The following is a 16,923-nucleotide window of genomic DNA, read 5'->3' on the forward strand; positions in this document are numbered from 1 at the left end:
GTAATCTATGCAAACTGAGCAAATACTACACAAAAGAATATTACGAGTGATTTCTAATAATTTATTGTCATAATAAATGCATATGATATAACATTAAACGGGTTGTTGAAGATTAGAAAATGGTGTTCAAGTATTTGGGGCTGAACTGTGATACCAGAAACAAGCAATCAGTAAACATACCATTGGTACAGCAAAATAAGCAAAATCTTCCTTAAAATACTGGACAATTTATTTACCCCACCTGCAGCCACTGCCATTTTTATTTAATATTTATTTATTTTTTCACTTTCTTTTTTCATTCCTGCTTTCTGTAACATACCTGGCGGCGTCTTTGCATAGTGGTCCATCTCCCACTGTGCAAGAGCGCGCACTTGAGAATGTCTCTCTGGCTTCCCTCCATGCTGTCTGTTTGTTTCTGTTTCTGCTGCTTAAGGGCGGCGCCCGATCACTTCCTGCTTTTTGTACCTGCTGTGGGTCACACCCCTTGTGCGTCCTCAGCCTATTGCTGTCTGTCACCTTGTATTTAACCCAGCTGCTCCAATTAATCCCTGCCTGAGCATCTTGCCCTGTCAGTTGGCTTTTGTCTCTGACATGCCAGGTCCTGTCTATGTTACCTGTCTTGCAGTATCTGTTCCCATGTCTGTACTGTGTCCTATCTGTGTACCCTAACCTGCAGTCTGTACACGTTCCTTGCCTCTTGTCTGCCTATCCTGGAGGCTGCATTTCCAGGCCTGTCTGAACACGCTCCTAGCCTGTTCCTCTCGCCTTCTAGGGGCCGATTACCTAGACCCGCTCCTGTATCTTGTCTGTCCTGTCTGAACACGCTCCTTGCCTGTTCGTCCCGCCTCTCTGGGGGCCGTATTCCCAGACCCGCTCCTGTATTCCGCTGCAGTGTCGGTCTCCTCCGTACACTCAGTTTCAGTCTGAACTCTCTCCTATCTTTTACCTGTTTTTTCTCTATGTCCGTTCCTTTCCTTTTTCTGCAGAGTCTTAACTCGTACCTAACTCCTGCTTGTTGTCTCTGTACTCCCGCTTGTGAGTTTGTGGTCCACTCGCTACTTCACTGCAAGTACCCTGTGGGTATCTGGCTCTGCTTTTCCCTTCCTGTCTGTTCCATGTGAACAGAGCCCTGTCCCCCCTGCTCTGCCTTGCTCACCGCTCCGGCGGTTCTAGCCTGCTCTGCCTTGCTCACTGCTCCGGCAGCCTTGCTCCGCTCTGACCCTTTTGCTCACTGCTCCGGCAGTCTCGCTCCGCTCTTATCCTTTTGCTCACTGCTCCGGCAGTCCTGCTCTACTCTTGCTCACCGCTCCAGGCGGCCTCGTCCTGCTCTACTCTTGCTCACCGCTCCAGGCGGCCTCGTCCTGCTCTGCCCTTGCTCACCGCTCCAGGCGGTCTCGTCCTGCTCTGCTCTTGCTCACCGCTCCAGGCGGTCTCGTCCTGCTCTGCTCTTGCTCACCGCTCCAGGCGGTCTCGTCCTGCTCTGCTCTTGCTCACCGCTCCAGGCGGTCTCGTCCTGCTCTGCTCTTGCTCACCGCTCCAGGCGGTCTCGTCCTGCTCTGCTCTTGCTCACCGCTCCAGGCGGTCTCGTCCTGCCCTGCCCTGCTCTTGCTCACCGCTCCGGGCGGTCTCGTCCTGCCCTGCTCTCGCTCACCTCTCTGGGCGGCCTCACTCTGCTGTGTTTGTCCGCCACATCTGTGGTTCTGTTCCAGAGTCCCAGTGTGTACTGGGTCCTATCCCGCCTGTGTTCCTACCTGCTAGTGCCTTCCTGTCTGCACTCTAGCCGTGCTTGCCTGTACCCCCCTGCCTGCATACCCGCCTGCCTGCATACCAGTCGTGCCTGCCTATTCCCACCAGTCCGTGTGCCAGCCTAACCAGTCTGTTCCTGTATTCCCCTGTGTGGGTCAACAGCCGTGTCCGGGGTCTGTCCTGGAGTAGCACCTGGTCCCTCTGCTCGGTTCCTCCTTGGTGCACTGGCGTCGTATGCCGTCGTGCGACCCTGGTCGGATCGGGTGAATACCTAGTTACGCCCCTCCAGGCATTCACTCTCCGGCACGGTCCAGTGGAATCACACGCACACGCCGCTCAGCCCGGGCGTGTGCATTACACTTTCCATGACTTATAACTTTTTCATTTATTTTCATTTTTACATTCTTCACATACTTTTCTTTATGTTTTATGGGTTTTACAAAATAAGGATACGATTTGTTTCACCATTTTTTGAGATTCTTTTTTTTTACTGTCAATGTAGCAATGTGAGGGTTCGCTTTTGTTTCATGGTGAGCAGTGGTTTTCTCTGTATTATTTTCAAGCACATACAGACTTTCTGATTGTTTTGTTTTTCAATTTCATTTTTTGTCGGAGACAAGATGAAAAAAGCAGAATTTCTCGCTCTATTTTTTTTTAATAACTGCACACCAATGCATTAATTAATGTGCTGTTTTAAAATGTTGAACTTTTACTAATGTAAAAGGCATTAATTTTATTTTTATAAATAAATTTATTATTATACTAGGACAGAAATAGCCATACCACTAATTTCAATAGTAATACCATCCTGACAGGTTACCTTTTAAACTGTGTAGCAAAGCCAGGTAGAACTGTGTTAAATCCTAGCACTGCAGGTCTTAATTATATGCACCTGGCTAGCTTTGTCTAAGAATCAGGAAATGGGCTCACCCTGTGACAGTCTGCTGAATGAAGCAGTGGAGTGTGTTGAAGCTGGTGAGTGACCAGCCAAAATGTGAGCTGTAGCTAGGAGACAGACATGCCGGGGTCTCTGTCTGAATGGAGACTGCGCGGTTAAGCTAGGAAAGCTGAGCAGTCTGTGTGTTGGAGCTGCAGAGTAACATGTGGAAGCTGCAGCCTGTTCAGTTGGCTCTGTGCATGGAGTTGAACACCTGTTTGGTGCTGGAAGCTGGAGCTCAGGCTGAATAGGATACCAAGACTGGTAGGACAGTACCTCTTCTATGTATAAACTTTGCTACAGGAAAAAGGACTGTAATATTTTCGGGTGAGTCACACCACACTGACATATATGTGCCTGCTGAATGAACTGTTAATTTGCTGTGATACTTTTGTGCCCAGAAGAGGCTGTTTGGGTTTTGAATAACTTGGAGTTTTATGAAAGTAATAAAACTGTACATTTGGACTAAACCTCATTGACTGTGTGAACACTACCTAATAATGCTACCTGAGAGCGTGGATCCCTACAACTGCAAACGGCAGGGCTTTATAGAAGTACAAAGATGGCAGACATAGGGAATCTTGATTTTTATTTAAAATAAAGATTTTAGCTCTACATATTGGGGAGGTAAAGTATGTGCTAGCATATGTGGCATTCAGTTTTACACTTTATACCTATATATATAGGTGTTACAGAGCAGAATTTCCCAACTTATATTTTTTATGTATGCTGCAGACATGGTACTGCCTTACTTCTGTATACTTTAAGAACTGTATGTAACAAAAATATATTAACTAAAGTAAACACAAAACTTACATAAGAGGGGGTCATGCTTGGTGCAGAAAAATCAGCTGTAGGTGTATAGGATTGAGCATGACTTCCAATTTTCTTGAAACATAAGCTGTGCAAAGAAGGAGAACTTGCAAACTGTCCCACTCCAACCATAGACATTATTGGGGATTTCTGTGGCATTTGGGGACAAATAAAAAGTGAGGAATCGATAAACTGAGCAAATACTACACAAAAGAATATTAAGTTAACCCCTTCACCGCCGAGCCTGTTTTCACCTTACTGACCAGGCTAAATTTTACAATTCTCACCAGTGTCACTTTCTGAGATAATAACTCTGGAACGCTTCAACGTGTTACAAGACATTGTAATTTATGATAGTGGTAAAATTAGGTTGATAATTTTTGCATTCATTTGTGAAAATATCTGAATTTTAGTGAAAATTTCGCAAATTTCAACCTGTTAAACCAAATACCGTATTTTTCAGACCACAAGATGCATCCCAAAGTTTGGGGTGGAAAATGGGGAAAAATATTTTTTTATAAGATGAGGGTCCGTCTTATAGTCTGAATAGGTCTCTTACCGGTGGGGCAGTGAAGCAAAGGTCACAGAAGGCAGGGTCCCTCAGGAATCGGGCAGAAGTGTAGCATTGCAGAGGACCCTGGGTGGGAGAAGGCAGTGCCCCAGCAGCAGGGGGTTGTGCTGGTGGTGGAGCGGCATAGCAGGAAGCATGGTCTCTCCCTCAGAAACCCGGTGGCAGGAGCGGTGAGATGCTATGGGCCCATTGTCGGCGGTGAAGCAAAGCGCAGTACACTGTTTCTTCAGCAGCCATCTTCCAAAAGCTCTGGTCTACAGAAAAATGGCCACCCGAGCCGACGCATGCGCAGTATGGGATCTCGGCGGCCATTTGTCTGAGGCCAATGGCTCCAGGCAGATGGCCGCCGGAGGCAGCGCATGCACAGTTGAAATCCCGGCTGGATCGAAATCCCAGTCTGCGCATGCAGCCGCCGGGAAAGCTCTGCCTGACCGCTGATACTGGGTCCACAGCATTGTACAGCTTCTGCAGCCACCGGCTTCCAGATGGAGGGACCCTGCTTCCTTGTGATCCTGCTCCACCACCACCGCAACTTCCCGGCAAGCCAGTATTTGGACCATAAGACGCACCCCCCATTTTCCTCCCAAATGTGGGGGAAAAAAGCGAGTCTTATGGTCCGAAAAATACGGTAGTAATATCACACAAAATATATGGGATGATTTGTATTTTTTAACTGCACAAATTAAATTATTATATATTTCACTGAAAATTGGAAAATTATTCTCTGTAGGTGGAATGGAAAAAAAAAAAAAACAGCAATTCTGCCACTGGTATTTGGATTGAGTTTTTCAATTTTTTTTTGTCGCATTAGTGGAGCTGTATAAGGATTTGTTTATTGTGGGTTGAGCTGAAGTTTTGTGGTACCATTTTGAGGGGCATAAGTTTTTTTGATGACTTTTTATTACAACACTTCTGTATAGCATTGAATTCTTCTTTCATCTGTCTCTTATTAAAACCTGTCTAGTATAACCTTAATAGTAGTACTAGTAAGGCAGACACAGGGGCCTTCTTTAGGCCTTAGCTGCTTTTAAAACCTAACGGCACTTGGCGATGTTGCTCTAGAACAACAAAATAGTGACATAGGGTCCTGTCTAATGTTTAGATTACAAAGTCACTATTAACTGTGGCATCCAAGAGGTTTTACTGCCATAACTTGAGCTCTATGCGTAAAAAACTACCGCACTCCTGGGGGTTGGTGGTGCTCAATTAGGGGCCAAACCAAATATAAACTTGGCACTCATATGACTCAAGAGTAATTTTTATATTTTAATGGGTAAAAAGTACAAAAAAAGCAGACGTTTCGGTCACTGCGGACCTTCATCGGTGTACAGTATGCTGCGACCAGTAAGTGTGGATGGGCCAGATGTCCCGGAGGTGTGGTAGCTTAAAAGTGAAGGTATATAGATGGGATGCCTGGCGGTCGGAACACGGTGTCTGCCAGTTGTGCTCAAAGTTTACATACCCCGGCAGAATTTTTGCTTTCTTGGCCTTGTTTCAGAGAATATGAATATAACCATGGTTATTGGTTGGGTGAAGCCATTTATTGTCAAACTACTGAGTTTTCTCTTTTTAAATCTTAATGACAACCAAAAACATCCAAATTACCCTGATCAAAAGTTCACATACCCCAGTTCTTAATGCAGTGTTTTGCCTCCTACAACATCAATGACAGCTTGAAGTCTTTTGTGGTAGTTGTGGACGAGGTTCTTTATTTTCTCAGATGGTAAAGTTGCCCATTCTTGTTGGAAGAAAGCCTCCAGTTCCTGTAAATTCCTGGGCTGTTTAGCATGAACTGCGCGCTTGAGATCTCCCCAGAGTGGCTCAATGATATTGAGGTCAGGAGACTGAGATGGCCACTCCAGAACCTTCACTTTGTTCTGCTGTAGTCAATGACAGGTTGACTTGGCCTTGTGTTTTGGATCGTTGTTATGTTGGAACGTCCAAGTACGTCCCATGCGCAGCTTCCGGGCTGATGAGTACAAATTTGCCTCCAGTATTTGCTGATAACGTGCGTCATTCATCTTTCCTTCAACTTTTATCAAGTTTCCTGTGTCTTTGTAGCTCACTCATCCCCAAAACATCAGTGATCCACCTCCATGCAATGGTGTTCCTTTCATCATAGGCCTTGTTGACCTCTCTCCAAATGTAACGTTTATGGTTGTGGCCAAAAAGTTAAATTTTGATCTCATCACTCCAAATTAACTTGTTCCAGAAGTTTTGAGGCTTGTCTCTGTGCTGTTTGGCGTATTGTAGGCGAGATACTTTGTGGCATTGGCGCAGTAATGGCTTTCTTCTGGCGACCTGACCATGCAGCCCATTTTTCTTCAAGTGCCTCCTTATTGTTCATCTGGAAACAGACACACCACTAGTTTTCAGAGAGTCCTGAATTTCAGCTGATGTTATTTGTGGGTTTTTCTTCGCATCCTGAACAATTTTCCTGGCAGTTGTGGCAGAAATTTTTGTTGGTCTACCTGAAAGTGGTTTGGTTTTTACAGAGCCCCTGATTTTCCATTTGTTAATCACAGTTTGAACGCTGCTGACTGGCATTATCAATTCCTTGGATATTTTTTTGTATCCCTTTCCTGTGTTATACAGTCCAACTACCTTTTACCGTAGATCCATTGACAATTCTTTTGCTTTCCCCATGACTAACAATCCAGAAACATCAATGGCTGGATTAAAGATGCAAGCATCTGTCTGGATCCCAGAAACTCACTCATCTTTTATGCACACACACTGATTACAAGCAAACAGGTCACAGGTGAGGATGTTACCTTTAGTAGCCATTCAAACCCATCTGTGTCAAATTCTGTGCATGTTATCAGGCCAAAATCACCAGGCTATGTGAACTTTTGATCAGGGTCATCTAGATGTTTCTGGTTGTCATTAAGATTTAAAAAGAGAAAACACAGTAGTTTGACCTTAAATGGCTTCACCCAACTAATAACCATGAGTGGAGAAAAAGTTTTTTTGTTATCATTCATATTCTCTGAAACAAGGCCAAGAAAGCAAAAATTCTGCCTGGGTATGTAAACTTTTGAGTACAACTGTATATATATATATATATATATATATATATATATATATATATTGTAAGATGGCCACCGGACATGTCCTTGAGGGGAGATATGTATCGCTGAGGATGGTATGTTCAGTGATGTAAAATCAGGAAAACATGCTCCAGCACAAGTAGTGCTGAGAGGGTTAATTAAGTGCATCAGGACTGGTTTTTACGAGCAGTCATAAGAGATGGGGGGATTGGCTGCTCACATATCCCCACCCCAGGGCGTGTGTATAAAATGGAGACCAAGTGTCTCATTCAGTGTCTGTGTTTGTGCAAAAAGACATTGACCATGAGAGGGCGAACCCGCCATATTGTATGGACTGTTTATTTTCTGTTATGTTACACTGTGCCGGACAAGGCTTTCTTTTGTTTACTTCTGAAAGTGCGGTTTATGCAGGCATAATAAACCATCCTTGGACATTTTTAAAGAAACAGTATCCTGTGTCTACCTCCAACGCGGCTGAGTGAGTACCAAACCCTACAACTGGTGGAGAATGCGGGCATGAATCCTAAGGGGCAGTGTGACTGCTACAGAAAACCGTATGTCCTGGGTGAAGGCCGTCAGCCAGCCAGGAGCGTCCGGTAGCATGGAGGAGCGGATTAAGAAACTGGTGGAGGCTAACCTCCAGAAGCACCAACAGCAGCAGCAGCAGGCGCAGCAGCAGCAGTGGCAACAGCAGCAGCAGATGCAACAACTACTGTTAGAACTCTCCTGTTAGGTTTTTTTTTAGTTTGCTGGTCACATGACCATTTTTGCCTATTTAATCCGGCTCCGCCCTCCTGGTCTTGCTGGACTTCATTGTATTTACTACTCTTGAGCTAGCTTGGTGCTCTGTTGCCGTTCTCTGTTAGTTTTGCTAGGTCTTCTGACCTCTATGCTTTTTGTTGTGTGTTTGTCTTTGACTGCTACTATTTCTGCTAGGAGGTGTCCAACTTATCCTAGTCCCTAGTTCTTGTAGGGATCCCTCCCTCACATCTATAGGTCTTCGTTCAGACTAGCCGAGGACTTTAGCGGGTCTGATCGCAGGATCAGGTTCCCCGTTACATCGTAGGGATCTAGTTTAGTTCTATTGTAGGGACAGTTCTCCTGTCTTTCCTTAGTCCCTGTAGCAGATCATAACAGTAAGTCCAGCCCTAAAAGAAAAAAAAAAAATTTCTCTAAGGAAAGACCTCCAGTTTTCCATCATGGTCTCGGTTCAAGATTTGGCTCAACGCTTGCAGGGACTCTCTCTGGAGGTGGCCAAGCTCCAACAACACGTGAGTAGCTGTTCTGGAGCACATTTTGTGGAACCAAAGGTACGTCTGCCTGATTTATTTTTTGGCGAACAACAAGATTTTTTTTCTTTTAAAAATGCTTGTTTATTGTATTTTCGTTTGAGACCCGGATCCTCTGGTGATGAATCACAGCGCATAGGGTTCATAATGTCACTTTTGCGCAAAGATCCTCAGGGATGGGCCTTCTCTCTCCAACCTAGTGATCCGTGCTTTAGATCAGTGGATAGTTTTTTTTCTGCTTTGGGTTTGTTGTATGATGATCCTGATCGTGTCTCATCTGCTGAGTCTGAATTCAGACGTTTGAGGCAGGGATCAGGTAATGTGGAAAAATATTGTTCTCACTTCCGTCGGTGGTCTGCCCAGGTGGGGTGGAACGATTCAGCTTTGAAAAGCTTGTTTCTTGCAGGGCTAGGTGAAAGGGTTAAGGATTTACTGATTGCTTATCCCACACCTGGAAACTTGCAGGAGGCTATGCAATTAGCTATACGGGTGGACAGGAGACTGCGTGCAAGGGTTAATGAGAGCAAATCCTCTGCTATGTCAGCTCCGAGTCTTGAGAGGGTCTGTGCTGACAATGGAGAGCCGATGGAGATTGGGGCGATGCCACCCCGCTCTCAGGAAAAAGATCGCAGGCTTTCTGAAGGCTTGTGCTTCTATTGCGGAAATTCTGGTAATTTTATTAAGAACTGTGTGCTTCGTTTGAAGAAAGAAAAAAAAATGGTCAGTTATGCCCGTATTGCCTGTTTAAATTCTAAGGGAGTATTCCTATCTGCCACTACTGCTGCTCAGGATGAATTAATTGAATTTCGGGTACTTGTGGATTGTGGTTCTACTCTGAATGTGATTGATGGGGGATTCTTGGAAAAACTTAGATTAGAACCTAAAACTTTGTCATCCCCTATTGCTGTGGTTTCTGTTGATGGCTCTCCCTTGAAGAGTGTTACTCATAAGTTCTGTGAATTTCCCCTCACTATTAATGGTATTCACCAAGAAAATTTGGATTTGGTGGTATTGGATAATTTGCCTTCTCCAGTAATATTGGGGTTACCCTGGTTAAAATTGCACAATCCTGTACTGGATTGGTCTACCAATGAAATTAAGTCCTGGAGCCCTAAGTGTTATGACAAGTGTTGTAATGGACGTATTGCTGCTGTGGATAAAGGGGAATTGCCTGTACCTATTCAGGATTTTTGGAGAGTTTTTTCTGAGGAGGAGTCACAAATTTTGCCTCCCCATAGAGACTATGATTGTACCATTGAATTTGTCCCTGGAGCGACTCTTCCTAAAAGTCGTTTATTTAATCTTACTATTCCTGAGAGAAAGGCTTTGGAGGAATACATACAGACAAGCTTGGCCGCCGGTCACATTAGGCCTTCCAAGTCTCCTGTGGCTGTTGGATTTTTTTTTGTAAAAAAAAAAGATGACGGTTTACGTCCTTGTCTGGACTTTCGTGAGATTAATAAAATTACTGTACGCAATCCTTACCCACTGCCATTGATTCCTGATTTATTTAACCAGTTAGTGGGGGCCAAGTGGTTCTCTAAAATTGATCTCCGGGGGGCATACAATTTGTTGCGCATGAAGGAGGGTGATGAATGGAAGACTGCTATTAACACTCCTGTGGGTCATTTTGAGAATCTGGTTATGCCTTTTGGTCTTACCAATGCTCCAGCATTTTTTCAGAATCTTATTAATGACATCCTTAGACCTTTAATCGGCAAAAATGTGGTTGTGTATTTGGATGACATTCTGATTTATTCGCCTGATCTGGAGTCTCATTGGCGGAGCGTACGTGAGGTATTACAGTTATTAATGGACAATTCGCTTTTTGCTAAGCTGGAGAAATGTGAGTTCGCTGTACAGAGAATTAGTTTTTTGGGCTACATTATCTCCAGTGAAGGCTTTGAGATGGACCCAGTTAAAGTTCAAGCTGTGCCGGAATGGCCTAGGCCTATTGGTTTGAAATCGATACAGAGGTTTTTGGGTTTCGCCAATTATTACAGAAAATTCATAAAAAAATTTTCTATTATTGTCAAACCGCTGACCGATCTCACCAGGAAAGGTGCTAATGCGGTTCAGTGGACTTCTGAGGCCATTGAAGCTTTTGTGTTTCTAAAGGAGAGGTTCACCTCTGCTCCCATCCTTATGCAGCCTGATGTGACTAAGCCGTTTTTGGTTGAGGTTGATGCTTCTTCGTTGGGGGTCGGTGCGGTGTTGTCTCAGGAAAACAAGGATGGAGTACATCCCTGTGCCTTTTTTTCAAAAAAAATTTTCTGAGACTGAACTTAATTACGATGTTGGTAATCGGGAATTGCTGGCGATTAAACTCGCATTTGAACACTGGCGTCACCTCTTGGAAGGTGCTGAATTTCCCATTCAGGTTTTCACTGATCATAAAAATCTGATCTATCTTGATGCTGCCAAGCGCTTGAATGCCCGTCAGGCTAGGTGGGCACTTTTTTTCTCGCGGTTTAATTTTTCCGTTACTTACATCCCGGGTACCAAGAATGTTAAAGCGGATGCTTTGTCTCGCAGCTTTTCTCCCATGGTCGGTGTTGAGGAGGAAGAGGAGAGCATTTTACAAGAAGGTGTTGTGATTGCTGCTTTGGACTCCGTTTTGGAGGATGAGATTCTTAAAGCTCAGGAGAATGCCCCATCTAACACTCCCCAAGGGAGGTTGTTTGTACCTAGGACCTTTAGGAGAGATTTGTTTGTTGAGTGTCATGAGTCTCGGTTGGCAGGTCATCCAGGAATTTCTGAGACCAAGAGACTTGTGGGTCGCAGTTTTTGGTGGCCTGGATGGCAGAAGGAAGTCATTAAGTGGGTGCACCAATGTACTGTGTGTGCTAGATCCAAGTCTTCGCATGCTCCTGCTGCGGGGTTGCTTTGCCCTCTGGAGGTTCCTAGTGCACCTTGGACACATCTGGCTATGGACTTTATTACTGACCTTCCCCCCTCTGAAGGTTTCACGGTCATCTGGGTGGTCGTGGACCGTTTTAGCAAGATGTGTCACTTGGTTCCCTTCATCAAACTGCCTTGCGCTAAGACACTCGCTAAGGCCTTTGTCAAGGAAATTGTCAGACTACATGGTGTTCCTACTGACATTGTTTCTGATAGGGGACCTCAGTTCGTGGCTTGTTTTTGGCGTGCCTTTTGTGACAGGTTGGGAGTTCATTTGTCGTTTTCATCTGGATATCATCCTGAGTCTAATGGCCAGACAGAAAGGAAGAACCAGGATGTTGAGCAGTTCTTGCGTTGTTTTGTGGCAGACAATCAAGAGGGGTGGTATGAGTTTCTGCCACTTGCTGAATTTGCTCTTAACAACCATACATCCTCTTCTGCTGGGTGTTCGCCTTTTTTTTGTTGTTCTGGGAGACATCCGTCCTTTGGGTCATTCTCCAAATTGGTTTCGGCTGTGCCTGAGGAGGAGAGTTTTTCCGGTGATTTGGAGAGAGTTTGGACGGATGTGCGTGGTAATCTTCAGGAGGCTAACAAAAAATCTAAGAGGTACTTTGATAGGAAACGGCAAGAGGTTTTGTTTGCTGTTGGTGACATGGTTTGGTTGTCCTCTAAGAATCTGCGATTGAGGATTCCTTCTAAAAAACTGGGTCCCAAGTTCGTAGGGCCCTTTAAGGTGCTTCAGATAGTTAACCAATCTGCTGTTAGGTTGGAGGTTCCTACGTCCTGGAAGATTAACCCGGTGTTTCATGTTTCTCTGTTGAAAAAAGCTGATGTGTCTGATGGTGACGCCTCTGCTACTGTTCCTCCGGTGGTGGAGGACGGGGAATATGAAATTTCCCGCATCCTAAATTCTAGACGGTATAGAGGGAGTTTGCAGTATCTCGTCGCTTGGAAGGGTTTCGGACCTGAGGATAACTCATGGGTGAGGGCGGATGATGTTTCTGCTTCCAGACTTGTCAGAGCGTTTCACAGGAGGTTTCCTGGTAAGCCTGGGCCTAGGGGATCCGGAGGATCCTCTTAGAAGAGGGGGTACTGTTAGAACTCTCCTGTTAGTTTTTTTTTTAGTTTGCTGGTCACATGACCATTTTTGCCTATTTAATCCGGCTCCGCCCTCCTGGTCTTGCTGGACTTCATTGTATTTACTACTCTTGAGCTAGCTTGGTGCTCTGTTGCCGTTCTGTTAGTTTTGCTAGGTCTTCTGACCTCTATGCTTTTTGTTGTGTGTTTGTCTTTGACTGCTACTATTTCTGCTAGGAGGTGTCCAACTTATCCCAGTCCCTAGTTCTTGTAGGGATCCCTCCCTCACATCTATAGGTCTTCGTTCAGACTAGCCGAGGACTTTAGCGGGTCTGATCGCAGGATCAGGTTCCCCGTTACATCGTAGGGATCTAGTTTAGTTCTATTGTAGGGACAGTTCTCCTGTCTTTCCTTAGTCCCTGTAGCAGATCATAACAACTACAGCACAAGCAGCAGATGGAGCTCCTGGCCGAGGTGATCCGTGGCAGGGCAACCGCCCCATTCCCTACTCCAGTTGATGACTCTCATGTGAGGAAGACGGTAAGGATAACATTGCAAAAGATGACCCCGGGTGATGACGTCGAGGCGTTCCTGACTGCATTTGAAAGGGTGGCGGAATGGGAGAAATTGCCTCCGGAGCAGTGGGCGGAGGTGCTGGCGCCATATTTAACAGGGGAGCCGCAGAAGGCCCATTATGACCTGGCCTTGCAGAATGCAAAGGAGTACGCCAAATTGAAGTATGAGATTTTGGCGCACTTGGGAGTGACTCTAACTATCAGGGCGCAATGGCTGCACCACTGGGCCTATTGCAATGACAAACCTCCCCGGTCTCAGATGTTCGACCTCCTACACCTGGACCAAAAGTGGTTGCAACCTGCATCTTCCTCCCCAGCACAAATGGTTCAGAAAGTTGTCATGGACCGGTTCATACACTCCCTTCCGAGGTTGGTGCAATCCTGGGTTGGCCAGGGAGATCCCAGTAATGCCGATGACTTGGTGGGGTTGGTGGAAAGGTACTAGGCGGGCAGTCATAAGAGATAGGGGGGATAGGCTGCTCACATATCCCCACCCCAGGGCGTGTGTATAGAATGGAGACCAAGTGTCTCATTCAGTGTCTGTGGTTGGAGGTGTGGAGACCTCCAGAGTGTTTGTGCAAAAAGACACTGACCGTGAGCGGGTGATCCCGCTATATTGGACTGTTTATTTTCTGTTTTGTTACACTGAGCTGGACAAGGCTTTCTTTTGTTTACTTCTGAAAGTGCGGTTTATGCAGGCATAATAAACCAGCCTTGGACATTTTTAAAGAAACAGTATCCTGTGTCTACCTCCAACGCGGCTGAGTTAGTACCAAACCCTACAATATATATATATATATATGTATATATACACAAAATGATCACAAGTAGATCAGTCTATCCCCATGCAGCATCATATTGTCAGCAGTACATCTGCAGTTTACAATGGGTGATGTCCTGAGTTTTGTTCCAAAAAGCAAGAGGCGCCACTAACCAAACACCATGAAGACTAAGGAGATCTCCAAACAAGTCAGGGACAAAGTTGTTGAGAAGTACAAGTCAGGGTTGGGTTATAAAAAAATATCCCAATCTCTGATGATCCCCCGAAGAACCATTAAATCCATTATCATCAAATGGAAACAACATGGTACTAGAACAAACCTGCCAATAGAGGACCGCTCACCCTGGCAAGGAGGGCATTAATCAGAGAGGCAGCACAGAGACCAAAGGTAACCATGAAGGAGCTGCAGAGTTCCCAAACAGAGACTGGAGTATCTGTCCATACGACCACAATAAGCCGTACACTCCATAGAGGTGGCCTTTATGGAAGAGTGAGCAGAAAAAAAGCCTTTACTTATACACAAAAATTGTAAGGCTCATTTTCAGTTTGCCAAAAGACATGTGGGAGATCCCCCAAATATATTGAGGAAGGTGCTGTGGTCCGATGAGGCCAGAATTGAACTTTTTGGCCACCAAGTTAAATGCTATGTCTGGCGCCAAACCAACACAGCTCATCAACCTAAGAACACCATCCCCACAGTGAAACATGGTAGTGGATGCATAATGCTGTGAGGATGTTTTTTTCAGCAGCAGGGACAGGAAAAATGGTTTGAGTCAAGGGGAAGATGGATGGTGCGAAATACAGGGATATTCTTGAGCAAAACCTGTTTCAGTCTGTCAGTGATTTGAGACTGGGACAGAGGTTTACCTTCCAACAAAACAATGACCCAAAGCATACTGATAAAGCAACACTCGAGTGGTTTAAGGGGAAATGTGTAAATGTTTTTGACTGGCCTAGTCAAAGCCAAGACCTTAATCCAATTGAGAATCTGTGGTCAGACTTGAAGATTGCTGTTCACCAGAGGAAACCATCTAACTTGAAGGAACTGGAACAGTTTTGCTTTGACGAATGAGCAAAAATCCCAGTGGCCAGATGTGGAAAGCTCATAGAGACATATTCACAGCAACTTGCAGCTGTAATTGCCGCAAAGGAGGCTCTACAAAGTACTGACTTTAGCAGGGTGAATAGCTATGCACACTGAAGTTTTCAGTTATTTTGTCCTAAATGTTGTTAGGTTCACAATAAAAAGAAAACCAAATGTTCATAGTCGTAGGGATGTTCTTTACATGAACTGATGCAAACTCTCAAAAAATTCCAGGTTGTAAGTTAGCAAAACACAGAAAATTCCAAGGGGGTGAATACTTTTGCAAGCCACTGTACATGCAAGAGGTGTGGTAGATCGACTCACTCGGCTTCTTAAAGAGGCAGACACAGGGACTGCTTCTTATTTGAAGTGCGGCTGATTTATTGCAGTCCTCATAAATCACGTCACCAGAAAACGTAAATACAGCCTTTGTCCGGCAGAAGATAAAACATAAAATAACAAGTCCATACAATAGTGCTGTTTAGCCCACCTGGCTTAGACTCCAGCGTCCATGTCCTTTAACAAACTAATTCACACCAGGAGACCTGCAATCTCCATATATCCAGCATGTGTGCCACAAACAACTCAGAAGTCTCACCTCCAGCCCAGCACACAGTAAGGGTATGTGCAGACGAGCATTCCAGCCTGCGGCCCGACGCTGCGGAGGAGCCGCGCGCGGATATGCAAATGAGCTCTGACTTTTTTTTTTTTTTTTTTACCTACGGACTTTCCCCATAGAGATTAGGTCTATGGGGAAAGTCCGCATGCGGACCCACAGGAGAAATTGACATGCTGCTGTCTGGAAAGACGCGCCGCATGTCAGTTTCCGCGGGTGCACAGAGACGCATAGTGGACATGGGATGTACAAATCCCATCCACTATGCTGTAACATCTGGCCGCTGCAGGATTGACGCTGCATAAGTCCGCAGCGTCAAACCCCCAGAGGGTTCGGATAGTCTGCACACACCCTAAATGCTCTGCAAGGCTGTGTTTTTCTATCCTCCCAGTTCCTCCCTTTCTACAGGTGCTTTAATCACACTAGGACCAAGATGGCGGTTTAACCTACTCGTGTGCTGGAAACTTTTCACTATGCACAATCACTGCAGCTATCAATATCAGTGCTACACATCTCTCTCCCCAGTAACCTGCCAGTGACTCTGTCACAGCGGATATAGGAAAACAAAAGTGAGACCAATTACAACATTAAACAATCAGTGGGATGAGGTTTGGACTATCACTGAGACATATTGGGGATGCATCCATACATCTGTGAATAGTAAATATATTACGGATAAACCACAATTTGTGGCAAGGTATACATGAATGCTTTGGGTTCGCTAGAGGAGAACGTCTCTTATGGAGATATGTTGGCTTCCAGGATGTTTGAAAAGGCAGTAAAAGAACACGGCGCTCCTTTGTATAGGTACACAAGTAGGAGCCCAATCCATAGCAATATACAGTGGGTACGGAAAGTATTCAGACCCCTTTAAATTTCTCACTCTTTGTTTCATTGCAGCCATTTGTTAAATTCTAAAAAGTTCATTTTTTTTTCTCATTAAAGTACACTCTGCACCCCATCTTGACTGGAAAAAAACAGAAATGTAGAAATTTTTGCAAATTTATTAAAAAAGAAAAACTGAAATATCACATGGCCATAAGTATTCAGACCCTTTGCTCAGTATTGAGTAGAAGCACCCTTTTGAGCTAGTACAGCCATGAGTCTTCTTGGGAATGTTTTTTCACACCTGGATTTGGGGATCCTCTGCCATTCTTCCTTGCAGATCCTCTCCAGTTCTGTCAGGTTGGATGGTGAACGTTGGTGGACAGCCATTTTCAGGTCTCTCCAGAGATGCTCAATTGGGTTTAGGTCAGGGCTCTGGCTGGGCCAGTCAAGAATGGTCACAGAGTTGTTTTGCAGCCACTCCTTTGTTATTTTAGCTGTCTGCTTAGGGTCATTGTCTTGTTGGAAGGTGAAACTTCGGCCAAGTCTGAGGTCCAGAGCACTCTGGAAGAGGTTTTCATCCAGGATATGTCTGTACTTGGCCGCATTCATGTTTCCTTCAATTGCAATCAGTCGTCCTGTTCCTGCACCCCCATGA

General features: G+C 45.1%; 1 protein-coding gene across 11 annotated transcripts in view; it reads right to left on the reverse strand.

Moving 5' to 3' along the window:
* Window positions 1–16,923, reverse strand: part of PARP4 (poly(ADP-ribose) polymerase family member 4) — a 275,659-nt gene that overhangs the window by 101,536 nt on the left and 157,200 nt on the right. For 10 of the 11 annotated variants that reach the window (XM_073662419.1, XM_073662416.1, XM_073662413.1 and 7 more), the window contains exon 38: window positions 3,500–3,646. The exons of the other annotated variant lie outside the window; for it this stretch is intronic. In XM_073662419.1, the coding sequence (XP_073518520.1) occupies window positions 3,500–3,646 (147 nt within the window). The remainder of the gene's footprint in view (window positions 1–3,499; window positions 3,647–16,923) is intronic. 11 annotated transcript variants of the gene reach the window in all.

This window comes from Phyllobates terribilis, unplaced genomic scaffold, assembly GCF_046119375.1.
Source record: "Phyllobates terribilis strain yellow unplaced genomic scaffold, ASM4611937v1 Scaffold_2__4_contigs__length_985480577, whole genome shotgun sequence".
Lineage (NCBI taxonomy): Eukaryota > Metazoa > Chordata > Amphibia > Anura > Dendrobatidae > Phyllobates > Phyllobates terribilis.